General features: G+C 31.7%; 1 protein-coding gene across 10 annotated transcripts in view; it reads right to left on the bottom strand.

Annotated features, from left to right (window-relative positions):
- Mapk10 (mitogen-activated protein kinase 10) overlaps window positions 1–22614 on the bottom strand; it is a 607392-nt gene that overhangs the window by 56899 nt on the left and 527879 nt on the right. For 8 of the 10 annotated variants that reach the window (XM_047565880.1, XM_047565878.1, XM_047565879.1 and 5 more), the window contains 5 exons: window positions 21033–21162; window positions 17268–17326; window positions 16359–16497; window positions 15485–15650; window positions 12733–12804 (listed from right to left, as the gene is read on the bottom strand). In XM_047565880.1, coding sequence (XP_047421836.1) covers window positions 12733–12804; window positions 15485–15650; window positions 16359–16497; window positions 17268–17326; window positions 21033–21162 — 566 coding nt within the window. Of the gene's footprint in view, window positions 1–3653; window positions 3726–12732; window positions 12805–15484; window positions 15651–16358; window positions 16498–17267; window positions 17327–21032; window positions 21163–22614 lie in introns of all 10 variants that reach the window. The other 2 variants (XM_047565875.1, XM_047565881.1) reach the window with 2 other exon arrangements.

Below are 22614 nucleotides of genomic sequence, written 5' to 3'. Positions count from 1 at the left end.
AATAGAACAGAGTTCCAAAAAACAAAAAAGTACAAGCAGAAATTATTAATGGCCAATAATCTTAGGAAAAGATGCTTAGCCTCTCTTGTAGTCAATGATATGTTCCAGTGAGCAGTAATTTTTTAATCCAAGATATTGGTGATACATTTAAAAATAGATCAGAAGCCAGGGCACGGTGGCCATGCCTATAAATCTAGCAACTTGAGAGGCTAAGGCAGGTGGATCTCAAGTTCAAGGCCAACCTGGACAACTTAGAAAGACCCTGTCTCAAAATAAAAAATAAAAAGGGATAGGGATGTATCTCAATAATAAAGTCCCCTGGATTTAAGTCCCAGTACCAAAAACATTTCTTCAAAAAAAAATACCAAAAGCTAGTGAGGATGTGGAGCAAACAGCAAACAGATACAAGTTGTTAGTTGGAAAATCATTTTGAGGTTACACAGTAAAGTTAGAAATGTGTCTGTTATGACTACAGCCATTTATTATTATGGAAATCCAATATACAAAATATAAATAGATAATCTTGTTGTTTACAAAAGCAAAAAAAAACCTTTAATATATTCTGAAGAATATATTAAATATATTAAAAAGACAAATGGATTAGTTGTAGGATGTTCATAAACTGGAATTCTCTAGAGCAGTGAAAAGGGTTAACTATTTCTAATACATCAACCTGCATAAATATAAAAAGTACATTGTTAAGTTTTTCTAAAAAAGGTGTCAAAAGATAACAATGATAATACAATATGTAAAATACATACAACCAAACCATACATTGTTTAAAGACAAATATGCATGTGGTAAAAATATAAGGACAGTCAAGGAGATAGTAAAAATAAATATTTAGGATTATGGTCACCTCTAAGACAAGAGAAGCTGTGGCTAGAATATAGTACGCAAAGAGAGTCAAAAGTATTAATAATGTTATATTTTTTAAACTCAGTCATAGTATATGTGTTCATTTTATTAATCTTCTAGAGTTATATATTTAATAACTTACTTGAATAACAGAAAATATTTTTATAATTTTAAAGTAAAAATGTTAGCTATGATCAAATTTGTTAACTCTACTCCCTCAAAATTACCTCAATTATTGAATCCTGATTATCTGGAAGAGAGTTAAAAATAGTTGACTGAATAAAATTCAACTAATCTATACTTCAAAAATTCTACTAATAAAATAGTTTTAAAATATACACAATTTTAAGAACCATTTGGCTACCTAAATTTCTAACTGAAAAAACATGTTGAATTCTTTTAGGTCTAAAAGGTAAAGAATATATTATAATTATATAATTAATTAATTATATAATTAATTAATTATAATTATAATATTTTAGTTTTATTACTAATTATTATATTTTAGTTTTTGTTGGATTATATGTTAAAACAATATGCATAACTCATATTTTAAGAGATTTAAAAAATCACCTATTTCAAGAATGTCTTCATATAAATGAGGATATCTTGATTAAAAATATGATTTCTCATAATATATAAATATGTATTATCCATATTGTCTATCTCCAGCTCCATCTGAAGCTTCTATTTAAATAATAGATTTAGATACAATTTCATTGTCTTTTTATATAAACCATTTCTGATAACAAAGAATTTTTTGAATAAGTACTCTGTCTTGCATTTTAAGAGATTAACTTTATTATATTCAGAGGTCATAATTTACATCTAAAAGAGACTGATTTAAACCTTTAATCAGCATGCTTGAAATTATTAAAAGACTACAGTCCATTTGACCTCCAAGATATTTACAAATTTCTTGTCCTCATATGAGACCTCAGGAAAGAGCTCAATATCAAAATACCAAGGGCATCTAACTTGACCTTGTAATATTACCAGCAGTCTTGAGCATTACTGCATTACTTATAAGAGATTTTGACATCCAAGTAATAAATGAAAGCCAAGGAATTCTCCCAATAAATGATTCTGATGTTAGGCTGTGTTTAATAACTCAGTTGTGGAAATCAGTTTCATTTTTAAACAGAAAATGTAAAGTAAATAATGAAAACTAATTTTCACCTACAGGTTGCAAATAGTCGTTTCAGTCATCAATTACTCAACCACAATGAATCTCTGGAAAAGCAAAGTCTATAGATTGGGTCTATTTTCATAAAATTCTCTAAAGTTTGCCAAAATTTAAGAACTATTTCATGTTTAGAACCAAATGCCAAACACAAGTTCATAAGTCATTAGGTATAAAATAAGTCATGTCATTTTTAAGAATCTGAAGAAATTTTGTTTTTATCAAGCCAATATACCTTTAAAATAGCATTAACATGAATATGGTAAATTTATAGATGCTATTTTAATAGAAGACATGTAGAAGAGAAAACAGCAACATAGAAAGTAAAAACAGTATAGTTTTCTTTGACTGATTGAAGTATATCAAGGGAAGTTCTTTCATTCAACAAAAATTGTGTGCCTTATTCAGTCATTTCTCAAACTCTTCCTTTTAAAATGTGAAGCAAATATGTGTATGAAATTATATATGTGAGTCTATATATATGTGCAAAACCACACATATATATACAATATATATCATCATCATGTTTGCACATTATATTATAGACACTTGATAAGAACTATAACATGTATCAGAAACTTAAAGTAAATGGCTAATCATTATGTGGTATGGACACACTATATTAGTAATTACATTGACTCTAATTAGGTATTAAAACCCCATTATTTTAGGCTCAATTTTACTTTTGACTTATGATCATTTAATTAAAGGTTTTATCTTTAGTATGAAGGCATACATTTTCATAAGTGAGTTAATATAGAGGAGTACTGGGCTAACTTAAGGGAGTAATTTATTTTTAAGCATTATGGAAGGACCCATCACACACTCACTTATTAATGTCATAATATTCATATCTACCTAATGCTGCAGAGCCTCCAGAATCTTTATTTGCTTATTATTTACTGCTTAAGAGAGAAATACTTTTACTTATCCAAGTGATTAAAATGATTTCTTTAGATATTTTATTTAATCATTGTTAATTAATGAGGTTTTAATTATTTTACTTGTTAATAATATGAAGAATATAAGAGGAGAATTTGAGATATTATTTCCATAAATTGAGTGAATGAGAAAAAGAATTTTAGAAGAGATTGGTCAACTCAAAAATGAAATATATACATGTTTTCTGCATATGTGTTAAAATGATTGTATTTGTAGGTGAATGTAAATCTAGCCTATTAAAGATTTCCATGCCAAATGAACATTCTTATGATATGAGATCTTCATATCGTATACATCTTCAGCCTTACAACTGAAAGATTTTATCATTTATTTTCTAACTATGAATATATTTTTGTAATTTTCAAACATCTAAAATAACAAAAAATAATAAAAAATATATCTCTGGTACTAGTTTGGCAGAACTGAGTTAGGGTAGACCTTCTGATAACGTGTTGAATCTTTCATATTTGCTACTGTATATCCAAATAAGGTCATGCTAGGAGACAAGGTTACTCTACCAGGATGCCAGTTTGTGGATATCGGACATTTGAGTCTCACAGAAACCCCCTAAGGGCAGCAAATGTATATCATTGACACTATTGTATTTGAAACAAAAGGGAAATAATTGAGAATGACACCCATAGAGACCACTGGCTGCTAAGAAGGATACGATCAGTGCCAGGAAACAGCACTGCACCTTTTATCATTTCTCCCATGATGCACCCTACTGACCACATGTCAACTGAAAACAAAAATGAAATGAAGATAAACAAGAACACAGGAATAGCAACAAATAAATGAAAACAATGGACCACTTGGGCCATAGAGCAGTAGACGAACCTTTCACTGACTGGAAGAGAAGCCAGACTCATGATCATTAGTGTTTTAAAATAGTGAAAAGAGTTGCATACAGAGTGTCAGGGCCCTTTCTGCTGTGTAACTGAACTGACAATGCTCCTGGAACCCACCTAACGTATGATAACATTACTTTGCAATTAAATTTCAATAACTTCTTTAGTTTTTGATTTAAAGTTCTAATTTGCATTTATCCGCTGGAATCCTACTGATTTGTATTGTAAATGATTCTTGATTGTGTTAATATGGGAAGCATGCAAATTGATTACTTTACTATTGTTTTGTATACCATATTTGGAAAAGGAAAAAAGAAAAGCTGAACTGCCAGCAACCTTAAGAGTTTCTTTTATAACACAAATACTCTTATTTATAAATATGAATAAGTTTTCAGAAATGAAATGCCAGTTCAAGAATGAATGTTTTGGAATATGCCGGCTTAGTTTCATTGAGAACCATCCAAGGAGCATACTTCTAAACAGGAAGCCTTGTCTTCTTCTTATAAACATGGTTGCTTTACAATGGTAAGAATGACTGCCTTGAAAACAGGATGATTTGACATGAAATAAACAAGACTAGAAAGCTGACACTTCTTCTGAGAGGATACAGTAAAAGAAACCTGGAATTTAAATGACAATGGTCTCTCTGCTATTGTAGTTATCATCCAGAACTTAAAACCAGGAAGCCAGAGCAGAGGGCACACAGGAAAGGGCAAAATGTGGAAGGGTGAAGCAAGAGAGTGAAACTGCTCTCTTATACTATACTTAATTATTCACTTGCTCTTAATGGAAAGTCAGAAGGAGAGGTCATTCTCATAGGGAAAAAAAACTATAATAAGGGATGTTGAGGGAGGGCAGGTAGAAAAGGCATTAAGACAGCAGCACAATAAAATTTTGCTCCGCTTACGTTTCAAATTACTTCTTGTAATTTGGCAGTGACCCTAAAGAATTCTTTATGAGATTTTTTTCAATGTGAAAAATCTCACTGGGGTTAAACCCAAGTTTCCATTCTTTAACACCTAGACAGAGTGATCACTGCAAAGAAAGGGTTGCAGCTTTGAAGGTGATAAGCATACCCAGAGAAGCAAATTTGTTTTGCTTCCATTTCAGGAAAGCAAGTGACATGCAAAAATATCAGGGAAAGATAGAGCAAACAGTTGTGCATCCCTTTATGATTAATGTATTTGTAACTTCATGTAATAGCTCTCTCATAGAGCTTGATATTGTGAGAATCTTTGATTAAAGAAAAAAAGAAAAAAGTCTTCCACAATATATTTATTTTTAAATTGCAAGTATTCTTATCATACTGTTCAAAGTGACCAGTGTGACTGAGTTGCTATTTGTACTATATTTTTGTTTTTGTAAATATTGTGGAAAAGATAAACAAAAATATAGAAAGCTAAAAACTAAATAAGCAATGTTTTCTTCTGCTTGTCTCCATTCTAACATTTAAAAAAAATATATATATATATATATATTTTGCCATGAAAGTGCCTGAGACTTAGGAAACATCTATTTCTTTTTCTTCTAATACAAAAATGCTTTCTACAGTATATTCAACAGGTAACTCATTTATTTTTTCCTGATGCAGAACCAACTCCCTTGCTTTCTAATTGTGCATATTTGATCAAGATATTTCACCTCTTTAAACCTCAATTTTTATCCTCTAAAATGTTAATGATGAAAAGTGTTTTCATGTAGAATTATTTTTAAAGACTTGAAAAGACTTGGCCTGGTAAGGCTCCTTCTATCTTGCCTGGTATATAATACCTTAATAAATAATAATTATATATCATCACATTCATTAGAATTATATATAGGTATTAAATATAAAGGAAAACTTTATTTCCCATTTATATAATAACCATATATTATATGTTTACATTTATAATAAAGAAAATTTCCCAGTGAGGGACTCTCACCATTTACTAAGCAAGCCATTTCATTATTGAAATCACTTAGAAAGGCATCCTACATATTACACTAACATTGACTCTGGGGAACTTCTCTCCATAATCTGAACAGAAATTACCCTATTTCCTCATCCAAATAACTTTCAAATATTGTATATATAACTTGTAATGCCTAACCACTCCTCTCCTAAAACTGACTCATTTATTATTAACTATCATTCACATATTCCTTAAATGATAGCAGCATCAACATAACAACAGATGGTCTAAATGGAATCCTAGTCCCTACATTACTATTGTCTTTAGTTCTAGACAGTTCTTGGTTTAATAACTGATATTAATAACTGGTATGATTCTTCATTCTCTTTTTTGTTTCTGTGGGATTCAAACATTCCAAAATAAAAGGCAAACATTTTTTTGAAATTTATTTTCATGTTTGGAATGTAAAGTAAATGTTATAGATCACAGAGCCTTTCCATAAACCTAATAAGGCAACAAAATAAATTTTAGATTTGAACTTTTTGTGTCCATATTGAATTCCATTTTTCTTTATTTAATATATATTTCTGGATGGTTATACCCTAGAGACCTTTTAAATTACTTTTTTAACTTTATTCCTGCATTCACTATTCCTAGTGCCCAGCCATGCGTATGCCACCGAAATGCTAAGACTTGTGCCTAGAAATGATAAACTCTGTTATTATGAATTACAAGAGTAGGATTTAGCACATGAATTTGTATGGATTTTTTTTTGTACTTGAGATAGGATTATTGCTCAAGACCCTGTATCAAATTTTATGAATCAGTCATTCCAAATAACAGGAAATAAAACTTGATACTGGTCTTGATGGCAGGGAGAGGGGGCAGTGGTAAACGTTATATATATAGTAGTAATTGATAAGATTTTCAAGGTAAGACCAGATTTTAAGAAATTTTTGAGATATTGAATAATGACTATGCTAGATTTTAGAATTAGAAAATTCCTTCACTGTTGCAAACTGGAACTTTACACTTTCTGTGACAATATGATATAGAATTTGAACTTTTTATAAATCTTCTGAACACAAAGCTGCCCAGATAAAATTCTAACTACTCTAACATTCTGATTCATCACATTGTTGCTCTATCATCAGTATTCCCATAGGCAGAGAGCAGAGATTCATTTGCAATTGTAACACTCATAGTGACACCTTCCTTGGAAGAAATGTCAAATGAGTTTTGGTTTTACTAAAATATGGTTATTAACTTTCTAAGAACCTCTGAAAATCTGTGTCATATTATTTGTCAGAAATAAGCTTATTCTAAATTATCTTTTTTAACTTCCATCTTAGAACTGATATACTGTAGGTTCTTACAGTTAAATCTCAATAAAGAAAGCCCTATATTACTATTTCCACACTAAATAACTTGGATCATAATCCATGTTTAAATAATTTTTGGACTATGTGAGTATTACAGTTTGAATCTTAAATGTTCCTCAAAAGCCCATATGCTAAAGTCTTGGTCACCAATCTGTAGTGTTGCTGGGAGGTAATGAAACCTTTAGAAAGTGGGGTCTAGTGGAAGGAAGTTAGACCATTGGATGCATGCCCTCAAAAGGGGTATTAGAACGCCAGCTCATTACTCTCTCTTTCTTTGCTTCCTAGTAACCATGAGGTAGGTGAGTGACTTTGCTTCATCATGCACTCCCTGCCATGATGTTCTGCCTTACCACAGGCCCCAAAACAACAGAGCAGACCAACCATGGACTGAGACTTCTGAAATTGTGAGCCAACATGAATCTATCTTTCTTTTAAGTTGACTGTTTCAAATATTTCTGTAATAGCAGCAGATAGCTGACTGACAGTGAGATTTTAATCCAATAACCTGGAAAAACGTCTCCTATCTAGAAGAATATGTGCCTCTTGTACCACAATTTCTGAGACCTTAATACTCTTCTCTTTAACACAATTATATTTTCATTTATCATAGGATTTAGACAATGTGCTTTCTTAAATTTTCTTTCAATAAATACCTCAAAGTACAATATTGAGAATATTGGATAGTTTTCTAAAATTAGAACATTTCTTTGTAAATTTGATATTTCAAAAGTTAATCATTGAATTAGTTACTTAACAAAGCACACTGTTTTAAACTTCAGTTAAAAGGTCTAATTATAAATGACTACCATTGTGAAAAATAAACTGAGAACATACATATTTTGTACATCTAAATAATACACATGAACAGCAATTCAAGGAACAGTGTGAAATATTACATTGCTAGGAAATCAGGGAAAGATTTTTCCCTTAAACTTATCTACTAAAATTGCTTTACTTTCTTTATAATAAGCTCAGAATATCCAGTTCTCATTTAGCCAATCCTGTCTCACTCATATTTTCACATAATAATGAAAGAGTTTTCACTAATGATGAAAACAAATCCTTTTAAACAAATTCAAATAATTAATTCATAATCTCATTTTAAAAATATGTTCATGTTTGCCTATAATGTATTTATGGAGTGAAAGAATGACCGCTGAAATTTTACATACTAATTTTTTTAAAGCCACATATCTTTCATTATTTGAGATAATTTGGTATTATCTTAATATTAAAGAAGAGACTTAGACTATGTAGCATGTATTAGTTGAAAAGTTTATTAGGAAATAAGCACTGCTATTTCAAAGACTTTAAAAGGAGTAAGAAATATCAATGCACTAGACATAATAATCCTCAACTGTTAATTTTTGTTCATTTAACTGTAATCATTTTTAATTCTCATATTCAAAAAATTTTAAAGATATGACATCCAGTGTCTTCTTTATGTCTTCAAATGTATTTTTGGCAAGTCATTTTCCCATTCTATAGTACCTTGGCTCTCTGGCAATAGTTGTATGTTTAACTTTTTCACTCTAATTGAAAATTTTTGTGTATGTGGAGGGAAAGGCCAGAGGGGGTGTTTTAGCAGTCCAACTGTCAGCTTTAATTGGAGAGAATACACTGGAGGTCTGGAATTTTCAAATGAGTACCATGTGCCTGTCTTGAACGTCACCCAGATCCAGAGAACTCTAGCCAAGAACTCTAGATAAAGGAACACCCACAGGGCTTGCTCAAAGAAGTCCTGCCATTTGAAATAGAATGGATAAAATAAGATGGAAAGACTGTGTCTAAAAGAAGCAGGTTAAAGGAAAGAGTTCATGAAAAGTAAACTGGTGCTAAGGGAGTCTTTGGTAATCAGGAAAACAGCATGGGGTCTAGGGTGGGTGGAGGGAGGGAATGGATCACAAGAGTCTTTAGAAAAAAACTTGTAAGAAAACATCATGAAGCTGCTATACTACAAATTATTATTGGAAGGAACAAAATCTGAGTGAAAAAATGGAGCTGGCATATTTATTGCTATTTGAAATTCAGCATGGATCTAAGAATTTTTAGTAGTACTACATACCATATTATGCCAACACATATGCTATGAAATGTGTTTTCACCATATAATTATAGGGAAAATTGAGTGTATAAGAGTGTGTGTACAATTATACAACTTATTACACAACAAAAATATTTTAGAAATGTTCCTTTGAATTTTGAAAGAATTAGTAAACTAAAGGATGGAAAAGAAAATATATATTGTTATTTTTAAATTCTGTTTGCCAACTCTATGATTTAGTAATCAATAAACCACCCTGTGGTATCAGCTAGATCATATCAATCACCAAGAAACCCCCACAATGTTTCTCATGTTGCAAACATAGTTTTAAGTTAAATTTTCAGTCACAGATGACAATTTAATAAGATTTCCTGAAATTGTCAGTGTTTTACTCTTTTTGTTTATAGTTAAGATAAAAAATTTCTGTGAAGAGAGAGGAATAAAGTTGACTATGATAATAGAGAATTATCACATAATTTTTCAGTCTCAGAGTAATTTAATTTACTATCAATAATAAAGATTAATGATTTATAAGTATTTCAATAATTCTAAGTGAAAGTCAAGAGAACCTAAGATTAAGTCTACAGAATTTTGGAAGTAGTCAAGGTATCAATTAACACATACTAAACATTGATATGACTGCCAATAAATGCTGGGATTATTTCAAGATAATAAATTGGTGGTATAGTTCTTCTCTCCCTAATAAAAATAACCCTGTCCTTGTGTCCTGTCGTCATGGTTTGGTGAGGTTAGTCCAATCATCTGCTCTCTGTACAGTTAGTAGGAAGTCCTACAAATAAAATAATTCCTTTTAAAGATTAATGAAACGATTCTACTTAAAATGCACAAAGCATATTAGTTCGTTGTTTAACAGGGATTTCCATGTTTTTAAATGTCATCATGACTTAAAAATTTAAATTATAATTTTAATTATAGGTAAAATGAACTAAGAGCGTAAATCTAAAGGGAAACATTTCAAACCGACAGTATGTCTTCTAACTCATTTTATTGAAGATTAATTATCCATATTTAAGTAAAATTTAAATTAAGTGGAAAGTTTTCTACTGTCAATGTCTTCCTGTACCTTCCCCCCTTTAATTTAGGTCTGTTTGAAGGCTCATCATTCCATATGGCACTAGGCAATCAAAGACCAATATTCTATGTAACCATCACTTCACATAAAGGAACACATAATGCAAACCCTTGTCACAATCTACATTTTTTGGATTAGAGATTAAATTCTAGGAACATGCCTAACCAGGATATAAATTTTATATATTGGGTTTTGCATAGTTTCATTTTAGTTCAAACATTTTTCTAAAACAAACTAGAATAAAAGGAAAGAAAGGAAACTCCAAAAGAATAATATTCGGAAGAATAAAGTATTATTAATCATGTTATTATCTTTCTTGGTTTGTTTTTTGAAAGGGTTATTTTGTGTTAAAAACTATTTTCATTTCTCCTAATTTTATTGTTTTCAGATTTAAACTGTTGAAATAGGAAAAAGCAACCTTGATAAATGCCTGGGGAACTAAACTAAATTTCAGAGAACAACCTTGCTGTCTGGAAATCAAGTGATCTGTAACAGCAATGTCACATGGAAATGAGAAATCCTGTGGCTTTTTATCTCCGACTAACAAATACACTAGAGGTGGGGGGGTTGCGTGACTTCACTGAGTGTTGATGGAGAGGTTCCTTTCTATTTAGCTTTTTGGAATATATTATATTCCAAAGGCAAAAGCACAAAGAAAATAATTTCTAATTTTGAATAAGTCTGTTTCATATAAATGTGAGTGTAGATTGTAATAGTATTCACATCAACTACATTGGTTATGTAATTGATCTCCAAAATATTAATAAAGTAAAATGAATTTTTCAAAGAAGTCATGTGAAATTTGCATTTGATGTGCATGAAAATGATACTTTATGCTATAAAAAACTTGAAGGAAATGATGATTTAAGAATGAGATTGACTATAAATAAAAGGATGCCAGGTAGTTGTCTCATGTTCTAGACCACCACTATCTAATAGGGGAAAAAAAAAGTTACAAAAGCAAGCCATGTGGGTACTTTTAAGTTTACTAATATTCACATTTAAAATATAGGGAGAAACGAAGTTAATTTTAACAATGTATGTTATTTAGCCTAATACTGTCAAAATGTTATCTTTTAATACAATCAGTACAAAATTATTAATGATATATTTTATATGCTTTTTATATCTTCAAAAAGTGGTGTACTTTTTATACACACAACATGTGCTAATTCAGACTATAATTTCAAGTGCTGTATTAACAATACATAGTTAGTGGCCTTCTGTTGGACAGTAAAGAACTAGAAGATCATTATACTTACTAGTGAAATTTGGAGAATATCTCACCAATGTCCAGCAGAATTAATAAATAATAATAAATTCATTGATGTATATTAATTCATGCTCATTGTGATATCAACTTCTTACTGAGTCAGGTTTTTTTGTACTATTAGTCTTTTTTTCTACTGAAATAATGATCTTTTTATGTAAAATAATTCCTTTATATAACTTTATTAATCAAAAGAATGGTTGACTGAGTTATATGGACCACCTTTCTTATCACCAATTTCCACAAAAATACATATGTAACAAATATATTGAATTTGCCCTACATTAGCATTGTTAAAGTCTGTTATCATTGCCTTAAATTTGCACTAGTGTTCTTTAGCAAGATATTTTTGCATTTATGAAAGTATGTTCTGCTGCTAACATGTAAACTTTATTATTCATATATTGCAAACACAATATATACCATGTTTAGAGAGTTAATGTCTGGTAATTTAAGATATATGCCTGCTGATTTATTAATTTCAACTCACAGAAATCTCTCTAAGAAATTTCTGAGGGAAAGTACTGCAAGACTCCATGATAGAATTCAAATTCACACTTCTTCATTAAATTCTAAATTTGGTGGATAGTGGTTATCTACTTTTATGTCACATCTTCAAGTTAAGTGAGAGAAGCTTATTTTACACACACCTGACCTCTGGCGATCTGAATAATAATTATGATTTTTAAGTATAGAAGCTCGTGTTTTAAGGCAGATATGCTATATTGACCTATTTTAAGACTGGATAGAGTGTCAAGAACAATTCAAATCAGTGAAGCCAAAGACAGAAGCTCAGGATGTCAGCAAGGAGAGAAATCATTATGCCTAAGTACAGAAGCATAAAATAATTTTAGAAGGGAGATGAAAATTACTTGCAAATAGTGACTTCTTTTGCTAATAATAAGTAGCTATATTTAATCATTTGGATTTGGTGGCCTCTGTTATTCATGAAAAAAATAGCATTGCTATTTTGAGTTGCAGACAAGAAAGTAATTTAAGAAGAAAAAAGCCTATTGAAAATTTAATGAAAAGAAATCATTGTGGTAGGTAGTTTATAGGACTGGTCAGATTATAGAAATTATCACTTTTTAAAAAATTACAATTATACCACTTACCCAACTTTTTGCTTCTATCTTTACTCGCCTGGTAAAATCATTACGTGTTTAAAGGGAGAGAAAACAAAACAGGTAAAGCTGCAGCAAAAGGTACAAGGATACAGTCCCTTCCTGGAAAGAGGATTTTGTGGCGAACCATTTCTCCCATAATGCATCCCACAGACCATATATCCACTAGAACAGGAGAGAGAGGGAAGTGAAGAAAAGGGAGGAAAGTAAAGTTAACTAAGATAATTGACCTCTGAAGAAAGAGGAAAAAGAACAGTTTGATTAGAAGGTACAAATTTCACCTCCCACCAAATGCTGGCCAAAAGGTGAATTAAAACCAGCACTATATTATTATATAAACAGTGTCTAATACAAGAACTCAAATTAGTGTTTAAAAAATTACTTCATGAATGCCTAAGTATGCCTTTTACTGCCACAAAGCTAAACCAAAAGATCTCCCTGGTCGATGTCAGCTAAAAGTCAGCAAGAGGTTTTTGATATCATTTGTTGGATGAAGAAAAAATAAATTGACCTGTAGGGATGGCTGTTTCCCTTTTCTATTCTATTTGGTTATATGGATTTGGTTCAAAATAAGGGTACATTCAACCAAACCCAAGAAACTAGGAAATGATTGGAACCACACTTTACAGGTAGTAGGATTGGAATTTCTGGCAGTTTAGATTTAGTTTTTCCTTCAGAAATTATCATTCTCAATAAATATCAGTTTTAATATCTATTTGAAATGTTTTAAGAAAAGTAATATCTGATAAATTAGAACTTGTATGAAGGAGTCATTTAGAAGTAAAGTGAAAATAAAGGTATTAATGGTGTTAAAACTTGCTAAGAGCATATAATTTCTCAATTATCATATTTGTCAGCCAAACATACTTCACCTTTTCTTACCGACCTTAACACTCTTCCAACTCGCCTTTTATTAAGGATGAAGGGAATCTGGGGGCAAAAACATTAAGCTGAATTGCTCAGTGGGGAAGGAAGGTAGGGTGAGGTGCACAGGACAGCTGGGCATGCCTGATGCGGGAGCAAGCAGGTTTTTCTGCATGATAACCTTTCTCTGCTCAGAGGGAGGACAGCCCAAAGGTGCAAGGAACACCTTCTCCATGCTCCTAAGGAAGCCAAAAAACAAAGGCGGCAATTTTCATTCCTTTCTAGTGAGCAAAGGAAAAGGGGTGGAATACCTACTGTCTGCATGACAAAGATCTGAAAAACCAGAACAGGCAATCCCCCTGTACATCCTTAGTTCCTTTTATCGACACATTAATTGCACATATTTATGGGTCATGGTATGATATGGTGTAATATTTGATACATGTGTATAATGTATAATGATAAAATCAGGGTAATTAGCACATCCATCACCTCAAACACATCAAATTTTGTGTTAGAAATACTCAAAATCCTCTCTTTTAGCTATCTTGAAATATATGAATTATTGTTAATGATAGCTGTTGGTTCTTAACTTTCCTTTAATTGGTTCCCCTTTGATTTTTAAAAAATAACTCGGGATCATCATATGTGATAGAGTTCCTTGGGAGGAGACTCCATTTTGGCCAAAAGGTTCCAGAACTCTGTTACTGGCCACCACGATGAGCCTGACCTTCTTAAGAGCTGACATTTCCCCTTCTTCTGTAAAAAATGCATAAAAGCATTCTTTCTTCTAATCTAAAGCTACACAAAAGTTTTTTTTTTTTTAACTTCCATGTCCAGAGAGTTTCCTAAAAGTGCCCTGTATTACCTGTACATAAAAATACAGTAATTATTCATATAAAATTTTATAAAAATAGACTGCTGAGAAAATAGAATACAAAAACAGATATAAAAGGCACATTGAGTACATATAAGCAATCCTACATTTAAACTATTTTAATTTTTATGTATATTGAATATGTTTTAATAGGGTATTACTTGTAAAAGATATTCTGGTCAAAATAATATATCACAAGGTTTTATAACAGGTATTTTATACATCCTCAATTTTAGTCAATGAAAATCCAATTTTATCCTCTTCATTTAAAGTGTTCATGCATACCATATTTTCTTTATGAAAACAGTAATTTATTTTGTGTATGTGTGTATGGTACTAGAGATTAAACCCAGGGACACTCTACCACTGAGCTACACTCCCAGTCATTTACATTTTTTTATTTTGAGACAAGGCCTCACTAAATTGCTGAGGTTGGCCTCAAATTTGCAGTCCTTCTGCCTTGGCCACCATAGTAGCTGTGACTAAAGGCTTATGCTCCTGCACCTGGCTAGTAATGTAAAATTTAATGTTTTCATTTCTATGATCTCTGGGATTTATAAAAATTTATTAGGCACTAGCTAACTTACAAATTAATTACAGAGCATTTTAAAGTATTTAAGAAATTGTTGTCCAACTTGGATAATGTGGATTATTCCAACTTGACTTTTTAGTGCTTGTGAAGAATCTGACTCCAAGGATCTTTTTGTTGATCTTTGCCTACGACTAGAATCACCCATTTAAAATATGACACAAAAGCCAAATAGTAAAATGGAATAGAGTTCTTCCTGTTTTTACTTCAGTCTGAACAAACACAAATAGCAATTTTTCTCATTTTCTATGGCATGTGTGCTAATCAGTATTCATTTGCTTGTTTAATCAGACTCCATTTATAATTCTTCTTAGCTATAACACTTCAGTGATCTTCTATCAAAGCATTTTCTTAGAACAACCTTCACATTTTTAATGAGTAATTCTTCCTAGTAGTAATTTTTTTAAAACAATAAACTGAATATGAAAGCTGGCAGCTCTATTTTTGAAAAATTCATATTCCTGGCTCTCCAAAGCATGCACCCATTTCCTTCACAGTTACAGAAGCATCCCTACCGTTCTCCTTGTAGCCCATTCCCAGGATGACCTCAGGGGCTCTGTAATAACGTGTCACCACATATGGGGTCATCATGAAGCTCGTGCCTGCTGTCCTGGCCAGTCCAAAGTCAAGGATTTTCAATGTGCAATCAGACTTTACTACAATGTTACTTGGTTTTAAATCCTGACAATAGGAACAGAAGAAGAAATTAAAAGCCAGCCTCCAATGGAACGTGCAATTTTCATCTCCTCAATCAACAAGGCAGTCTTGCAACTGCACTGATGGGGGTCCTCCTTGATTGCAGAGCCCTTTATAAGGCATATGGTTACTGCTACAAAGAAGTTTACAATTGGTTCTGGATTTTTTAAAAAATCCTTATATATTCTTTAACATTATTTAAATCGAAAAAAGAACTGTATTATCATTTTTATAATTTAGACTTATCTTGGGAAGAAGTTTTAGGGGAAAAATATATCATTTATTGTTATCTCTTAGGTTTCTGTTCAAGGTAACATAAACCTTTTGGTATATATTTCATTTCTAGGTCCAACAGCAACAAATCAAGGTAGCTGATTTTATGCTTCCAGAAATGAACTGTGGAAATGAACTGTCTTTATTTCAGCTGCACATATGACCTCTGTCAATCAAGGAGCTAGAAAGTATGAGGCTTCTCAGAAGTTGACTCTCAATGAGCTGAAATACAGTGTCAAGCAAAATTTGACCTCAGTAGAAGTGTCTTTTACACTGTAGTGAACTATGTGCTAATTCCACTAGCAAAGAAATGAACAAATACATTATATTTGACCAAGTCCAACATAAAAAAATAATCTACAGTTTTATTTTGCTTCTCCAAAAGTCTCTTAATTATGGTTTTAGAGAAGGTGTTCTTACCCTGTGAATTATTCCAGCAGAGTGGAGATGCTTGATGCCACACAACATTTGGTATAGCAGGTAAGACATTCGCTCATGGTCTAATTCCATCTGAATCACCTGACACAAGTTGGCATCCATCAGTTCCATTACTAAGTAACTAGAAGGTAAATCCACAATGTTGGTTCCTATCACAAGCTCTACAAAGTCCTTCTTTAATCATGTTAGAATCCCGTACTAAATCTGTAAGTTTTCTGAACTTCCTAGTTCTTCCTTTGACTGAATCTAGAATTTGAAAAAGTTCCAAGTATTGCATGTGTCTTACCTGTAGTAACTCTAATAGAAGGTTACTAAGAGAAGCACCATTTATTAGTGTGTGGTCAATGCCCACATATTTTGTACCTATATCTTGCTCTCCCTTTTCCCTGTATTCCTTCAACTCTTTCCTAAATATTATGATTGTAAATAAGAAAAAAAATTCAGGACAGGTACTTCCCCTAAATGCATGTAGGAGTGTTGAAGAAGGCAATGTGTAGGGAATCACTTCCTCTTTATGGTTGCTGTATTTCCAAATGGATTATTTTTTCACAAACTTAAAGGTACCACAAGAACAGAAATAAAGAATAAGGATAATTTTATCATGTCCCTTTTATTAATATTTCCCAGAATTAACTAATAATAAATAAATGTTCCTCATTGAACCAAGAACATAGAACCACAAAGCATAAAGTGCACAGAGCCATAGGCTAGAAAGGTTCAGGAAGTAACACCACAAACAGAATCTTCTTTTCTTTTCACTGGGAACTTTCATTTGATCCCAGTTCTCACCTCCCTTTGATCTCCACAAGAGAGTTCATCTCTCTCTCTCAATTTTCTCTTGAATTATTTTAGTGCTTTCCTTGCCCTTCCTTCATAAGTTTTGTTACTTACACATCTTGGAACTCCTCCAGCGTTTTCTGGGGTGTGAAGACATTTAATAAACTAATAATCTAGAAAAGAAAGCATGGAAGGGACAGAAGAAAGAGAGAAAGGAAACAGTGAATTATTTTAAAAGTAAACTTAACTCATGTATTTATTCAACTGAAAGTTACTTACTAGAACTTTGATGGAAATAGAAAAGCTAGGGAATTTCTAGACTTTCTAATAAAATATAGAATGTATATTTAGAAAGGACATATGATCTGTCTTTAGGTTAATGATGCAGTTAAAAAACTCAGGTTCTGAGGTAGCAGGGAAAGTCAGAAAAGACATAAAATGGTTATACTGCTTTAGTATGCTCCTCCATGGTAGGACACAGACTATAAGATAACTAAACAAAAAGGAGGTAAAATCATACGAGAGGAGAAAGACAATAGTGAAACACTCAACAAGATTTATCAAGGTGATATTTTTACTCCACATGTACAAAGTGGTACCCTAATTCAAGATATTTTTATTGCTACCATAGTATCTTGTACTTCTGTCTCACACTCAAATATAACTTAAACTAATGCTCTAATATTATGTGGGGAGAGATACATCTTAGATAATATCAGTTATAAATTTAGTGGGAAATATATTTTAAAGTTCCTTAAATTAGTTCTAAACTTTTTGTTTCTTGCTTTAATTCCTTTGTCTATCAGGTAATTAAAATTACCTTTTAGAAAAAATAAATTGAAAACCCCTTTATCATAGTTCTATACAATTATGTGCATAAATATCTCAAAATGTTCTTCCATCTAAATATTCTATATCAAGGTGCTAGAGGAAAATGAAAACAAAAATATGTAAATAAAAATCTTCTACTCATAGGTAATTAAAAACATTTTATAAAAACTGGATAGGTACAAGTTCATGACTTAAACAACTTGAAAACATGAATCAATGAATTTTAGTAAACTTCATAAGTGGTACAGAAATATATGAAACATACCAAGTAATTAAAAACAAAAACAAATGATTTTAAACACCTGAGAAATGCAGTCACTTCTATGTATTTTTTTTTATTTGTTGGGAAATTAATGAGAAGAAAATCACAGTACCATCCAATGACAATGGTATAACACACCAAAAAAAACTAAGATTATTCTTTCTAAAGCAACTTTACAGTACTAAATACACACTTAGAACAAAAATTATTTCAAAATGTCTTTAACACTTAAAATTAAATTGCCCACTAATTTTGCTTACTTAGTTGTAATGTGTTAAAAAATGTTTATGTAATACATCTTTCATTTGAAAATCTATAATGGGACTGTTTCTCTAGTACTTTACCAATCTCATAAAGTAATATTTCATTTTGGTATTTGTTTAGACAAAAATGTTAGAGATGGTAATGTAGGGTACACATTCATACAAAATCCCCTTAAGCATGGAAAAATGTTAACCCCCATCATTTGGTGAACAAATAATCTACATGATTTAAATTAGTCTAATAAATGACTTTATAATTTTACATAAATAAGTATTTATTATTTTATAAGTAAATTTCTGAAATCATTCTTTCTTGTATAGTCTTATTATCCCATTCCAGATGCCCTTGTTTTATAATCTTTACCTACTTTGACTTCCCTGTTAGATGTTCTCACCTGTTATTTTTCTTCTTTATAAATTTTAATACCTTCTAATAACCAATTTAAAAAATTGTCCTTAAAAAGTGATCATCATAGGTATTCTGTTTTAGTTCAACAATTTCCAACAGGTTTCTGACTTGGTTCTTTGATTTCAGCATCTTGGGAAGCACAGATATGAATCAATGTTTGCCATGGTCCCACGATCACAAGAATTCACTTCTACAATTGAATATTCATTTTCTAAATGAATTCTATTACTATTATTAGAGACTGAATGGGATTTCTTCATTGCTTTTCCTTTAATTTTAAAACCATTAACAGAGCTCTGTATTCTGCCTTTCCACTAGTATTTTAAGTGCTAATTGAGAATTTACAGTTGGATATGAGTGAACTTCCTCTCTATTAATGAAATTTGGTGTACCTGCATGCATATATATGACTTCCTCAAATTGCCAAGTAATTGGGCATTTCTCCACAATGCATTGCATTATAGCATCTGGATGGAAGATTAGGGAAAGAGAAATATGTACATGCAAAGCATTTTTAGGGTTTCTTCATTGCTTATACCCCTCCATTTTCCATTGCCATCTTCTATTTCATACTATTTACTACAATATATTTATTGCCCTGGTCACACAGTGAAGTTTGTCTCTACTTTAACATGTTGAAAGAAAAATAATCACTTTAGTATAGTGAGTTTTCTTAGAAATTCTTTTTTCTTTCACTTACATATTCCTTCTACAAGTCTCCCATTCCTTGAATGGCCATATCAGTGATGAGTACCTAATTAATAAAATTTTTCATTCTTAGTGAGGACTTCCCTGTTCAACCTATTGACCCTACACTGATAAACATTTTTATTTTTCTTCTTTATTTTACTTAAATAAAGTGATGTCACTCTCTGACATTCAGAGGTTTACCTATTTTGTGGACTGCCTTTCTCTGGTTGGTAGAAACTAAGCCCACATGGGAGAAATTTATCTGCATTTTCTTCCTGACATATTCTTAGCAGCTTTAGCATCCAGATTTGTGTCTGGCACATTTTGTTCATTCCACAAATACATGGCAAATGACTGAATTAAAATGTCATTGGTCTCAAACAACTCAATGGCATGGAAACAAATAGCCTGATTTAATAGTCACTGCAGTAGAGTAATAGAGGGAAAGAGAGACACTGTCATTGAGTCTGGATCCATATAATTGCATTTTAAACATCTTCCAGCCAAACATTCACACATTTGCTTCTTCTTAGGGTCACTAGTAGATGGTTAGCCACAGGACAAGATCCCTTGTTTACAAACTACACTGACAATTTTATATGTTCTATGTGATTTTTATATTTTAAGAAATTTGTAGGGAGTTTTGATAGGTATTATCATTTAGTTTTATTTATAATAATTTATAATTCATTTTATCATATACTTATAATTAACATAATAAGCTTAGTAAATTTATTATAATTTAATTATTAAGAATACTGTACAAAAATAATGAAGAAATGGAGCAGGAAAGTTCTATAGGTATTTGCCTGGGATTGAAGAAGCTTAGACACTGCTGAGTTCCAATGAGAACAGTTCTTGATAATCCCATTCTGAAGTGCTTTGGAAATATCTACAAGCCTATTTGCCCAACCCTAATAAAACAAGATGCCAACACACAGTGTGTACACTGAACTGCTAGAGGCCACTGCGAGGCTATAGCTAAAACACAAAGGAAATAACATGATGAGTAAAACTTCCACTGTTAATAATTAAATTTAAAAATAAAGAAATATAGTTTATCCTTCTATAGGCTTTGAGGTTTGTTTTTATTTTTGTTTGTTTTGACATTTTGCTTTATTTTTTGGGAAACAGGAAGCTTTCTGGCTAATTAGAAGCAAGAGAGCCAGATAAGGTTAGTTTTATAACAGGGACATATCTATCAAATTCATCTCCTCCTTGCCATATGGCTTTTAGATGATTTTTAAGCAGGAAGCTACCATGAGAACAACAAAATCAAATGTAGCATATGAGCGAGATAAACAATCTTAAGAGGCAGAAAATGGAAAGAAAGGAAGCCTTCCCTACTCAAGTTGGCTCTTATTTTCCTCTCCAATATTACAACTTCCCATTGCTGATAGTTTGAAAATAACAAGGAAACTCACGTTTTTATGGTTCACACACTTCATGAGGACCAGCTCCCGGTAAGCTCTCTTGGCATGTGTTTGGTTCTGAAATGGTCTGCTGAGCTTCTTAATGGCCACATTTCTGTCAAGGACAGCATCATATGCAGCACTGCAGAGATTCAAGAGCAATCCAGAATTAGAAACAAAAGAGCCTTAGAATTTCTACCTATCTAAGGGTAAAAAAAAAAAAAATTCCACCTTGGAATTCTACTCAGATACTATCTTCTCAGGTCACATGGCAATCAGACTCACAGAGATATGAGGGACTATTAGAAGAATGAGGAGGGAGAAGAAGAGAAAACGAAGAGGAGGAGGAGGGAGGGAAGCATAGTATCTTGCAAGAATATGGCATAAAACTGCATCATTGAGTTAGGGATGAGAGGAAAAGAAATAAAATTGTTTTAATTTCTCATAGGCTATGTGACCACAGCAAGTTATTTCATCTTTTTGAGCTTAAATTTCTCATCCATTAACATTTCTCATCCATTAACATATTACATTTAGGTAGAGTCTAGCTATAAAGTCCCACAGGTTCTTTGGTTACTTTAAATGAACATTAATTCTTTTCCCAGTCACAGGAATGAGTTTTAAAGGTGTAACACTATCATGAAAGCACAGGTTAGTTAATGATCAAATGTGCTCATTAACAATAACAAAGTTCAAACTAAGGTAGGCAATAAGAGGAGATTTCGGAACCACAAGTAAAACACTCAAAATATAAGTGCTACTAATATTAGAAACTTTCTAAGAAGGATAATTTACCATATTTGAAAAAGCAATATAAACAAATGATACCATTTCTCTCATACAAAGAATACATACGTCTGGACATCAATGAGAAAGTGAGAGAGGCTATTCTTGCAACTATACCTAAAAACACATTCTCAAACTGTTTGTTTTCCAAGTTTTGCTGAGTTTCTCTTGGTTTTGAGGAGGAATGAAGAAATCAGGATTCCCTACAATTAATCTATTGAATTGGAAATAACATTATCATTTAGAACTCATGCTACTGAACTAAAAGACGAAAGTGGAAGGATTACTGTACTGTGAGATAATGACAGACCCACAGGATAAGGTTGGACAAAAATCTTAGAGTTCATCTGGTCCATGCATCCATTTAATATTCATTTCTCTATAAAGTATCTCCAACAAAAGTTTGATCTATCTCTGTTTGCTTACCTTCAAAAACAAAACTCATTAATACCAAGCCAGCTCATTTTGTTGTGGGCAGCTTTGAAACTAGAAATGTCATCATTCTAATAAGCAGAGGTGTCTCTGATTTCCTTCGCATTCCAGTAAAACTCAAAATGAAGCATTCCCTTTTCAGTGTGACAGACCATAATGTTTGAAATCCATTAAAGAACTGAGCACAATGCCTATCATGGAGTAAGCACTTAATAGTTCTTAGTTTTACTATTTTCCCCCATCTTTTCCTTATGAATCTAAATATCACCAATGTCCTATCACTATTTGTTAGAATGTGGTTTCCAGTTCCATTCCCACCTGGTCAGTTTCTTTTGAATATACCCCAGTTTGTAAATATTATCTGAAAACATGAACC

The sequence above is a fragment of the Sciurus carolinensis genome, chromosome 10, assembly GCF_902686445.1.
Source record: "Sciurus carolinensis chromosome 10, mSciCar1.2, whole genome shotgun sequence".
Taxonomy (NCBI): Eukaryota; Metazoa; Chordata; class Mammalia; order Rodentia; family Sciuridae; genus Sciurus; species Sciurus carolinensis.
Note: the sequence above shows the minus strand (reverse complement) of the source record. Positions and strands in the feature narration are given on the sequence as shown.